Genomic DNA, 12,582 nt, shown 5'->3' with positions numbered 1-12,582 from the left:
CTATCATCAAGGTGGTCTGACGGAGACCCAAGCGACATAGGCTGTCGCACTACAGACGAGCCCCTGCGTGCTCTTCTCTTCCCCCTATGGCTCATAGTAACCTGCAAAAAATACCACAAATTCAATTAATCACGTATACAATGTATGAAATATTCACTACGTTATGTATGCATGACTCACACGTATGAAATAAGATATACTGACGTTTTTTCCCAATTAAACAACTCTATTAAATGCGTTGATGGGCATATAGTGAACAACTACCAATCTAAACATATATATATATAACTTTTATTCAATCACATACGCTTCAATTGGATCTAAGTCGGGTCTGACGTATTGGATATGATCCTGCAGATCCTGATCACAATTTCTGGTCAATATGAGCGGCTCACACTCGTGATAATTGGCACCTGAATCCTGATGCCCTTCACTCTGACCAACGTCGTATATATTTCTTGGTTTGGTCCTTACTGCGCAAACCCAATCCGGGTATCTACCATCTTCTACGTAAAACACCTGATCAACTTGTGAAGTTAGCACATATGGCTCATCAGTAATCAATTCTCCCGTGTGAACAAGGTTTTTGAAGTTCACAAGTATCATGCCATACTCATCTACCTTGTACCCCTTGTCCCTCGTGGTGTCCGCCCAATCACACCTGAACATAACGTACGTAGTTCTGTCGTAATACTCAATCTCAAGTACTTCCGTCAACTTCCCGTAGTACGTTTCGCCATCAACAGTCGGCACACACACCCCGCTGTTCTGAGTCCTCTTTCCGGCATCAGATGCAATTGTACGAAACAACTTGCCGTTAACCACATATCTATTGTATCTGACTGCTAACTCCCGCGGCCCTCTACAATGCATTATCAATTTCTCACCAAGTTCCTTCCTACATCGATCATCCAATCGATCGACCTGTGAATATTTACAATACAATGTTAACACTTAGTTAAAGAGTGTTTCAGTTGATTTGGAAAACATTATGCATGCAAATATAATCCGACAAGTGATTTTGTTAACATCACGTCATTCTTACGTAGTCACGGTACCAGTCGCAGAACAGCTCATAATGTTGGGTTTCCAACTGATCCTCTGTTGTTCGCCCCCTAAGCGTATCCATGTGCATTCTACAATTCGATGATGAAGTTAATTATAATTCGATACGGGAAATGTTACAGGTTCATTGGATATACAATATGGCGAAGAATGACATCGACTTACGTTCGCAATTGAAGGAAGTCGTCCGAATTGAACATAATATACCGGTGTATCTGTGTCATTGTGATTCAGTCGAGCCGGACTCGTGTTCCATGTCCCTTTGAACCATCCGGATTTCTTTGTATCCTATTGTGAAATGTTGGTGTATTATCTAAATATCTCGAACAGAACGTCACCAACTCAGTAGCTATGTAACCCTCCGCAATGCAGCCTTCAAGGCCCGCTTTGTTACGCACATTAGATTTGAAAACTCCAAGGCTCCTAAATATGAACGAATATACAATCAATCAGTGCAGTTAATACTTGTCTTGTATTATAGTTAAACCATAAAATATGAAATATTCGTAAACAAAGTTTACCTCTCTGCCGGATACATCCACCTATACTGTACTGGTCCACCGAGTCGGCATTCACCGATAAGATGCACGACCACATGAACCATGCTTGTGAAAAAGCTGGGGGGAAAAACCTGTTCCATCTTGCACAACGTGATATAGACGTCACACTGTAGTCGGTCAATATCCTCTTGTGTCAATGTTGTTGAACATAGTCCCCTGAAGAATGCAGACATCTCAACAAGTGGTCTAACCACGTTGCTTGGAAGTGATCCACGCAATGTAATAGGTAGAAGCTGCTGCATCAATACGTGACTGTCATGACTCTTTAACCCCGATATCGTACAGTCCTTAAGTCGTATACAACGGGAAATGTTCGAGACATATCCATCGGGCACCCTTACATTTCGTAACACTTTCAAAAAATGTGTCTTATCATCCTTGGACATCGTGTGGGTAGCTTGCCGCATATATGTCTTACCATTCTCGCCAGTGTAGGGATGAAGTGTACGTCTCAAACCCATTTCTTGCAAATCTAAGCGGGCGGCGAAGTTGTCCTTCGTTTTCCCTGGAATGTCCAATATTGTACCAAGTATGTTGTCCATCACGTTTTTCTCTATGTGCATAACATCAAGGTTGTGCCGTAATAAATTATCTTTCCAATACGGCAACCTAAAGAAAATACTTTTCTTCTTGAATACTACATTAGAAGTATTCGTCTTCTGCTTCTTTCCTTTTTCTTTCGCAGCCTCCCTTGCCTGACCAGCGTTCTCATCCCCAAACACCATCCCTTCTAATTGGTTCATGATTTCGTTTCCACTTGGGACATCAGGGGCACATTCTAATTCTACGTTGCCGTCAAATGTTCTTTTGTTCCTCCTCCATGGATGATCCATGGGCAAGTATCGTCTGTGCCCCATATAACACCATTTATGACCATGTTTTAACCACTTCGACCATGTCGAGTTCATACAGCACGGACATGCCTTCTCACCCCTGGTAGACCATCTAGACAAATCTGCATATGCTGAAAAGTCATTAATTGTCCATATCAACTGCGCTCGTAGGACAAAATTTTTTTTCTTTGAGACGTCGTATGTGGGCACCCCTACATTCCATAGTTCTTGTAACTCCTCAATTAAGGGTTGAAGGTAGACATCTATATCCATTCCAGGTGAACTTGGGCCTGGAATAATCAATGATAGTATAAAAGATGTCTGTTTCATGCACATCCAAGGAGGCAAGTTATAGGGCATAAGCAGTACAGGCCAAGTGCTGTGAGATGTGCTCATGTTTCCAAATGGATTAAATCCATCCGAGGTTAGTCCGAGCCTTACATTCCTGCTGTCCGCTGAAAACTCCGGATGTAAATTGTCGAATGACTTCCATGCTTCGCCATTAGCCGGATGCCTCAATACGCCGTCCTTTGTGCGGCCTTCTGCATGCCACCTCATAAAGCGTGCAGTATGCTCTGACATAAACAACCTCTGTAGTCGTGGTACAAGTGGAAACCACCGCAACACCTTTACCGGACGTTTCTTTCCCGACGATATAGGTTGACCATCCTCATCTAAATTGATTGCATCCATCCATTTAGATTTTCCACATACGGTACATGAATCCAACTCCTTTGTGCCCTTCCAGAATAACATACAGTCATTACGACACGCCGGTATCTTCTCATACCCAAGTCCCATATCTCGTAAAAACTTTTTCGCCTCATATGTATTACCAGGCAGCTTTTCATCACTCTCAGGCAGCAACTGGTTGATGAACTCTAGGAAGGCCGAGAAGCTTGCATTACTTAGTCCACCAACGCACTTCAGGTTGTACAAGTGTACAGTCGCACTTAGTTTGGTATGTTTTGTTCCGTTATGAAGTGGTTTCTCCGCCTTTTTCATAAGCATATAATACTTTACTGCATCACCTTCAGCGGCTTCTTCGTTTACAATGTCTTCACCCCCTTGCACTACGACTTGAGGCTCACAATTGTCTTCCCTGACCACTTCGTGCATGCCGAATAAGTCACGCAAAATTGCGTGCATGTCTCCACCCTGATTTGCAGTTGCACCCGCATCTGAAGCTGGGCGATTCGAACCAGACGGTCTATCAGGACCCTGTACATGCTTCTCACCATGATAGTACCATAATGTATATTCCGGCATCATTCCTTTTCCCCCTGTCAAGTGGTCGAATACGAAATCCGGCGGGTGGCGCCGGTAATTTCGACAAATCTTGCAAGGGCAATTGATTTTTCCATCAGGGGTTCTACAGTTACTAACTGCAAACTCCACGAACAGTCTACACCCGTCTCTGTATTCCCTCGTACCCCTAGACTTTGTCATCCAACTCTTGTCCATTTTTCGCTACGTACATAAATTACGAATCAATATAAAAGACTTAAAAAATATATACCTCATTTCAAGCACATGCATATATATAAATCTAAATATTTCAACCACGTTAAAAATATAAACCTATATATACATTATCATATAGGTTTAAATTTTTTATGTGCAAATATAATGCATATTCATGCATTATATATATATATATATATATATATATATATATATATATATATATGGGGACCCTAAAATAATTAAATAACTAGGTTAGTTATTTAATTAATATGAAGTTCCAATATTCATGGATATGAATTTGTTAGAAAAATTAAGGGGATAGTACCAAAGTGTGTATTTATTTGGAGTCTCTCTAAGTTTCACAATGTTTGCAGTTTTGCAATTCAAAAGTGCAAACTTCGTGATAATGTATAGGTATTAATATATACCTAGTAGTGTGTGCATTTGTTATATATGATCGAGGACCCTAAAATAATTAAAGAACTAGGTTAGTTATTTAATTAATATTCATATCCAATATTCATGGATATGAATTTGTTAGAAAAAATAAGGGGATAGTACCAATTAAAGTGTGTATTCATTTGGAGTACTGTCTCTATTTAATTAATATTCATGTATAACTTACAAATTAATAAGAGATTTAATGTACGTCTCAATATTAAGACTCATTCAATTTAAGTATTAATTAAACAAAGTATGGAATTAAATCTCTATAATTATCACTACGTACTACACGTACTTAATTAGAAGGTCAAATGATTAAAATTGAAATTAAATAATGTTGTATAAATTATTTACTAATTAATAAGCCAACATTTTTCAGCTAAACAAACAAAAAATAAAAAAAATAAAACAACAATCCGGCCACATTTAAAAAACTATTATATTATGAAACAAAAACCTAGCTATCATCAGAAACATCATCTTGCATGCATGCATGTGCATATACAGCAAACGTACAATAAGTAAATAACATTTCAAGCAAAAAAAAAAAAAACAAACACCTCCATCAATTAATACCTACTCACAAATGCTCGATCAATCCAATATATTAACCAAACATCATACGGATTCATGACAAAATAAAACATAAATTTGATTAAACAAGACAAAATATATATATATATATATATATATATATATATATATATATATATATATATATATATATATATATAATAAAACAGTATATATAAAATAAAACTATATATAAATATATATATATATATATACCTGCAGGAGATCGAGCTGGAGTTGATCGACGACGGAGAAGTTTCAGCCGGCGAAGTGATGGAGATGGCCAGAGCACGTCACGTGAGCTGGAGAGAGATAGAGCGAGAGAGAGAGAGAGAGCGCGGGAGAGGGAGCTGAGAGAGAGAGAGAGCGCGGGAGAGAGAGCTGAGAGAAAGAGAGAGCGCGGGAGAGAGAGCTGAGAGAGAGAGAGAGCGCGGGAGAGGGAGCTGTGGGCGCCGGAGGAGAGAAGAAAAAAAAGAATAGGAGGGAAGAAGAAGGCAGGCTGGCGGGAGAGGTAGCTGGAGGGGAAAAAAAAAAAAAAGGGAGAAATCCCAAATTTAAAAGCACCTTGCCCCTGCTGGCGCCTGCAAGGCGTGGCCGATGGGACGGCCAGCAGGCGCTGGCCTTCCCAAGGCCAAGCCTGACGCGCCACTTGGCACGTCAGGATATATATATATATATATATATATATATATATATATATATATATATATATATATATATGTAAGTTATATAATTGTATAATTATATTTATAAATATAATTGTATGATATATATAATTAAGTACGTTAATATACTTAATTATATCCTATAAATATAATATTCTAAGTATATAGTATTTAATTATTGTAAGTATAATATATAATATATTGTAATTAACTTAATTATAGCAAAGGTTCTAATATTAATCTAAGTATTTTTCAAAAATCAAAGAAGAAGAAAAAAGGTTTGTAAATTAATATATAGTATTTAATCACAAAAGATTTTGTGTTTTCATCCCTTGAAGTTGCAATATCTCCAAATTAATTGAAAATGTCATTTTATACAAAAATAGTATATCGACATGTTTACATATATATATAATATGTTTTGGAATGATTGGTTTTGTAAAGCAAATTTTCCAAATCAAAGTTATAAAAATGACATGTACGTGTACGTCAAACCTAAATTAAGGATATATAACGTACATTATCCTATAATTTAGCTCGTTCAATATTTTGGAATCTCCTTAAAATAATAAAATTAAGTAATTAACATGCATTAGGCATATTGATTAAATAAGTTGTATAAACAAAAACAAAAAACCAAAAGAAAACAAAAATAATAATAATAATAATAAACATAATAATAATAATAGAAATAAAAATTTCTGACGTGTCGTTTTGACACGTCAGAAATTACTGACGTGCCAACATTCGGCACGTCAGAAATTGCTGACGTGCCGAATGTTGGCACGTCAGAAATTAATAATTTTTATTTCTAATTAAAAAAATTGCGTCAAAATTAAATTTGACTAAATTTTTACTGACGTGTCAAGAATTAACACGTCAGTAAATCCTGACGGGTTACTTTTGACACGTCAGAAAATAATTTTCCTGACGTGTCTGATTGGCACGTCAGTAATTACTGACGTGGCAAAAAAAAGACACTGTTTGCCACGTCAGAAACTGCCCTGTTTTTTGTAGTGTCTATTCATCGTTCAACCACTTATTTATACATAACATCACCAATTATCCTAATACAATTCAATGACTAATGAACTTATCACTAAACCCAACGAGAAAGATTACAATGAGATTACCCAAACCCTATCCGTAACAACTTCTTTCTTATCAATGAATTGATAAGATTTTTATTCTCAAATATCTAGCCCAGATTCTCATCATGACAATTTTACTCTTAGACATTGATCGAGTTTTCTGCTTGACCTGTTGTTGAGTACTTGCGTATGAACTTGAGCAATTTCTTCACAATCCAAGAGAGAGGACGAATTATGTGAACCAAACCAGCAAACGCAAACACTCCCATCCAAATGTAGAGAAATATATCCAAGACCGTCTCATCTGTATCTGAGATATCCGACACTAAAGAGATTGCCAAAGTATAGCTAAGTGTCATGAAATAGACGGAGATAGTCAAGGCTAATGTCATAAGCCATATAAAGAACTTGTTCCTAAGAGGAAATCCACTAATGACCAAAAGTATGACGGACACAGATGCCAAGAAAGAGGCGGTATTGCAAGTTAAGAACATTTCGTAGTCACCATGAGCCTGATCATTATAAGAAAGAACAGTTGTGCCGGCTTTACATATATTATCTTCCATACAATTGAAACCTCTCATTGGTATTGTTCTATTTTCTTGCCAAACACCCCCTGGTGGGCTGATCCCAGCTTGGAAAGCCATGGTTGCAATCACAGTGGCTACTACCATCAATGTACCACGTGTTTCCTGGATCCAATTTTCCTCGTGCGTCAAGTGTTTAACTAATGATGAACGAATGCGCTCCCACCATCCCCTAAACCTTGATTGAGATGGTTGTGCTTCATCAACACCATTACTACTCAGTGTTGGTGATACGGAAGGATTTCGATTTGTTGATCTTCGGACACCAGCTTCCTTGAGAATGTTTTGGATTTCAAACCATTTCACATCTCATGGATAGACGTAGGCCTCTAAGACATATAAAGCTGTGAGACCAATCTTCTTCATGGCATTAGCCTCTCCTTCTATTTTTGAAAATGAAAGTATGTATTTTATTGCCTGCATAAAGTCGCCTGCATACTTCAATAGTCTATTGTTTCATTAAACAACTAGCAGAAATTAATTCTAAAAGCACTTCTAGAAAACAACTCCAACTAAATTTAATTGAACCACATTGAATGATCTCTCTTGAGTTATTTACTAATTTACTAATGTCTGCATGATCTTTAGAAGAACCGCATCAAACAAAGGGATTGTGATTTTTTTTTTTTTTGAACTTATTGTACGAATATATATATATATATATATATATAAATATATATATACTCGACTCGGTATTAATGCTTCTATTTTGCTTTGTTTGCGTGATGCTCGTTTTCTTGATTTTAAAACCAGCATTATCGGCTTAATTCAGTCATCATTATTTGGTGGTCCTGTCCACTTTGATGTTAAGTTTTTCCAAACATGTCTCTAAGTTTAACCGATGTTCATATTCTGAAAGCACTAACGCTGAATATTCTCACATCTGGTTATAATATGGAAGAAGGTAGCCATCCTGTTGCTATCATCTACCGTATTTATTATAAGTTGATGAAAACAAATCTTGATCCACGTGCTGTGATTAAGAATACAGGTGAATCGACTCTGTTGATTCAAAGTTCTACTCAGAATGCTCATATTAAAACTCCAAAAATGATTTGATGGGCTGAGATTGAATTACCCAACGAATGGCTTTTGGAAGGTGTTGCAAAACCTTCTCGAGTATATATATTTATATATATATATATATATATATATATATATATATATAGCTTTTTTCAATTTAAAATTTTAATTAGTCCTACTTTATGAATACAAACAGACTAGTGAAAAAGGGATGGAAAAACAAAAAGTAGATCTAAAATAATTTGTGTCATATATAACTTCTAAAAAAAAAAAAATCTCTTTTAAGAGAGTAGCAATTGATATTGTTAGCGCACCTGCTTTTGCTTGAGCATCACTGCTAAATGCAATATGGAGTTGCCATCGTGGTCTTTGCAGCTGAGGAATGATTCATTACCATTAGCCAATTCCACTAACAACTTCAGAGCATCGAGATGATTATATCGAATACACAAATGCAATACACTGTCTCCTTCGAGAGTCATCAAGATGGACTCTTGTCGAGCTCTAATCAACTTTTCTATGATCTCTATTCTTCCTCTCATTGCAGCTAAGTGGAGAGGAATTCTCCCATCTTGATCACGAGCTAAGCAAGCATTTATATTTGTTCGCAACAATGCTTGCACTATCTCAGTGTGGCCCTCAGCAGACGCCAAGTGAAGAGGGGTTTGTCCCAACGAGTCTACCCCTTTTGCAAGTTTAGGCTTCTTGCTGACAAGAATTTTACTAAATTCAAGGTGGCCATGCAATGTAGATAAGTGTAAGGGGGTCTCACTAAAAGATGTGAGTGAAACTCTATCAAGGATGCGTGCATCGCTTTGGATCAATGTGGTTAAGGTGCTTATACACCCATTCCTTGAGGCTTCATAAAGTGCAGCCATATTGGCTTCCTGATACATTTTTCACTTGTGAATGTGAAGATTGAAGAAACTACAGCAAGAACTTATATAGACTTGCTAGAGGTCACTGGTCTTCATGTGAGCTACTAAAAAAACATATACAGCGGACCCACCTGGCAAGGTATTTAAATAAAGCAATCATTTCCCCATTTTCATTAACCAATGTTGTGTTTGCCATGCATCCTTAGTTGTTGCCTTCATTTTGCTGTTGAGTTTCCTTTTTCCTTTCCTTAATTGTTTTTTGGTTCATTCGTGTTGTCAAGTGAAGAGGGGTTCGTCCTAAGGAGTCCACCTCTTCTACAAGTTTAGGTTTCTTGCTAACAAGAACTCTACTAAATTCAAGGTCGCCGAGCAAAGCTACAATGTTTAAAGGAGTTTCACTAAAAAATGTCAATGAAACTCTATCAAGAATGTGTGGATCCCTATGGATCAATGTGGTTAAGGTGCTTACACAGCCATTCCTTGAGGCTTCATAGAGTGAAGCCATATTGGCTTTCTCATCATGCACTGTATCTGATGCAGATATAGTTTAAAACGGCTTATCTGATCTTATCCTATTTTATATTTCTGTCTTTTGTTTAAACTAGGTTTCTTTGTTAGTTTGTTATTCTATCTTATCTTTCAGTCTTTCATTTTAAATTAGGTTCTTTGTTAGTCTTCTATTTGGTCTTCTTTCATAGACTTCTAAACCAACTTTATGTCATTGTTATTTTAAAATTAGGAGTCTTGGGCTATAAATATATACTTATAGCTTTTAGCAACTCAGATTTGGATTAGAATTGAGTTTGTTTAATAAGAATTATTCAGAGTCGAGTTTCTTCATTGTTTTTCCTTAAAGCATAAATAATCTCTATTATTTGAGAAGATTTCTTTGATTCTTGTGATAGTCTCACAATCTTAGAAATATTTACTCCTTCAACTTGCTGTTTTCTTGTTCACCACAATCCTACGCTGCATCAGTTGATACCAGAGCTCCAGTTTTCTTTCCATGAATTGGGAGGAGCGACCGTCTGGCAGACATGAACAAGGTGCACGTGGGCACGGAGGCAGCACGTAAGAAGCAACCGGCGATTCATTTGCAGCACACGAAGGAGAGGTTTGGTGGTCTAACCATGCGGAATGAGGGGCGTGCGCGCACCCAACACGAGGTCCTTACCGATCACTTGGCCGACATGGATGGTCCAAGCGTTCATCGTCGTCAACCAAAACCGAGATACGCGGGGGCGGAAGACAAATTTATCGTCGAGGGTGAACCTGTCAATCCTTATGCGGGGCGCGGAGTGCGGAAGGAATTTCCAATGACACAAGCCCATGCTATATCACGGGACGTAGGCGTCAAGCTCGACACTCAAAAAGAAAAAAATAGAAAATTCCTACAAAAAAAGGTGTCTTGGGAGATGGCGGAGATCAAGTATCAATCGGTGTCCCGATACATTGGAGGTACGTACTGACAATTTCAGACTACATGCACCATGGGAGGCAAGGTGGGCAAGGTTGTCATCGATCCAAGGAGTGGTATGAATGTAGTCTCGGAGGAAGAGGTTCGGAAGCTAGGGCTTGAGACCAAGAGACATCCTACTCCCTATCGGTTGAAATGGCTTACGAAAGGAAACGAGGTAACGGTTTTTAAGCGTTGTCTAGTGTATTTTTCTATTGGAGCTAAATATGTGGATCATGTATGGTGTGATGTGATCGACATGGATACGTGTCACCTATTGTTGGGAAAGCCATGGAAATATGATAGAGTTGTTCTCCATGATGAAACAAAGAACACGTACAACTTCATGTTTGGTAAAACCAAATTGAAGTTGCTACATATCCCATGGGCGGAGCCAAAATCTTCACAAGGGGATGATCAATCCTTTGTAGCTAAGCAGGAGTTGACGGACAAGGAAAGTGGCATTAAGGGAGAGGTGCCGAGGCCGATAAAGGAGCTGTTGGGGAGATGTGTAGACATAGTCGGAGCAGAATTACTGAAAGTGATGCCATCATTTCGAGACATTCAACCTCAACTTGATTTGGTACCGGGAACTAATGTTACTAATCATCCGCACGACATCAAAAGTCCTAAAAAGCTTGAAGAATTGGGGAAACAAGTGGAAGAGGTAAACCTTTCAGAGAGTATCGCAATTTTTCATGAAGAAGAGGAACCGTTGGAAGAGGTAAGTCTCTTGGAGAGTTTTGCAATTTTTCTTGAAGAAGAGGAACCCTTGGAAGAGGTAAATCTTTTGGATTGTTTTGCACTTTTTGACGAAAATTCTAAATATCATGTGCCTAGTAAGAGTCCCGAAGATAAAGTCTTCGATTTTAATGTTGAGCCAATTGACTATGTTGATTTCATTGGGATAGATGCTATTTTATCAAATTATTCTAACCCAAATTGTGATGAGATCTATATGGTGGAGAAGACTTTTCTATCAAAGATTGAAAGGATCTTTATGAGTTCTTTGGGGATTCTCATGGCTTGTGGGAAGAACAAAGCACGAGAGAAGCATAACAAGTCTACACAGCAAAGGGGTGTGTGGGGATTTCACGACAAACATCAAGGTACTTCGATGATGAGAAGCGTCACGCTTATTGTGGAATGTTACCTCGTCTTGATCTTGAGGAATGGCGAGTGGAATGAGTTAATTGGGCATCCGAAGGACCGTGGAAAGAACCGGCCGAATTCAAGGACAAATTCTCTCCAACATGGGGAGAATGATACAGATATAGTTTAGAACGGCTTATCTTATCTAATCCTATTTTACATTTCAGTCTTTTGTTTAAACTAAGTTTCTTTGTTAGTTTGTTATTCTATCTTATCTTTCAATCTTTCATTTTGAATTCGGTTCTTTGTTAGTCTTCTATTTGGTCTTCTTTCATAGACTTCTAAACCAACTTTATTTCATTGTTATTTTAGAATTAGGGCTTCGTTTGGTAAAAGCCTAAGCCCAAACACTGTTTAGTGTCTGACCATTGACCAGTTTTTTTCCTCAACATTTGTCATGATTTTTACCATATTGCCCCTCTCTCTCTGCAATTTTTCCACAGAAACTAAATCCCACGCTTTTTGTTTGCTCAGCGTCTCAAATCCACCATCTCAGATCCACACTCCTTGATTTTCTCTACCACCCCAGATTCTCGTATAACTAATCTAACATACTCCCTCATTTGCCCAACAAGGCCATGTTTCACAAACTTGTCAGTCAAATTCACATGCCCCAACTTCAATGAAGTCCCAAAACTAACTTTCCCTTCCTTCCCAACAACGAACTCAGTAGACCCACCTCCAAAATCTATAACCAACACCGATTTCCCAAAAACTGACAGGAATTGAAGCACACCCAGGTACACAAGCTGGGCTTCCTCCTCACCAGACAACACCTCAACTTCAAG

At 38.0% G+C, this 12,582-nt stretch overlaps 2 protein-coding genes and 1 pseudogene across 2 annotated transcripts; all 3 read right to left on the bottom strand.

Moving 5' to 3' along the window:
- Positions 1-291: 291 nt before the first annotated feature.
- LOC148584426 (uncharacterized) lies at positions 292-891 on the bottom strand. The gene has a single exon (XM_088518330.1). The coding sequence runs from the start codon at positions 871-873 to the stop codon at positions 292-294; it is 582 nt and encodes a 193-aa protein (XP_088374456.1). The 5' UTR covers positions 874-891.
- Positions 892-1,414: 523 nt separating this feature from the next.
- Positions 1,415-3,727, bottom strand: LOC148584425 (uncharacterized). The gene is made up of 3 exons (XM_088518440.1): positions 3,666-3,727; positions 2,557-3,560; positions 1,415-1,488 (listed from the first exon to the last, which is right to left on the bottom strand). The coding sequence occupies exons 1-3, from the start codon at positions 3,725-3,727 to the stop codon at positions 1,415-1,417; spliced, it is 1,140 nt and encodes a 379-aa protein (XP_088374566.1).
- Positions 3,728-6,838: 3,111 nt separating this feature from the next.
- Positions 6,839-9,186, bottom strand: LOC148584424 (uncharacterized; annotated as a pseudogene).
- Positions 9,187-12,582: the final 3,396 nt, after the last annotated feature.

The sequence above is a fragment of the Corylus avellana genome, chromosome 7 (genome assembly GCF_965113065.1).
Source record: "Corylus avellana chromosome 7, dhCorAvel1.hap1.2, whole genome shotgun sequence".
In the NCBI taxonomy this organism is placed as follows: Eukaryota; Viridiplantae; Streptophyta; class Magnoliopsida; order Fagales; family Betulaceae; genus Corylus; species Corylus avellana.
Note: the sequence above shows the minus strand (reverse complement) of the source record. Positions and strands in the feature narration are given on the sequence as shown.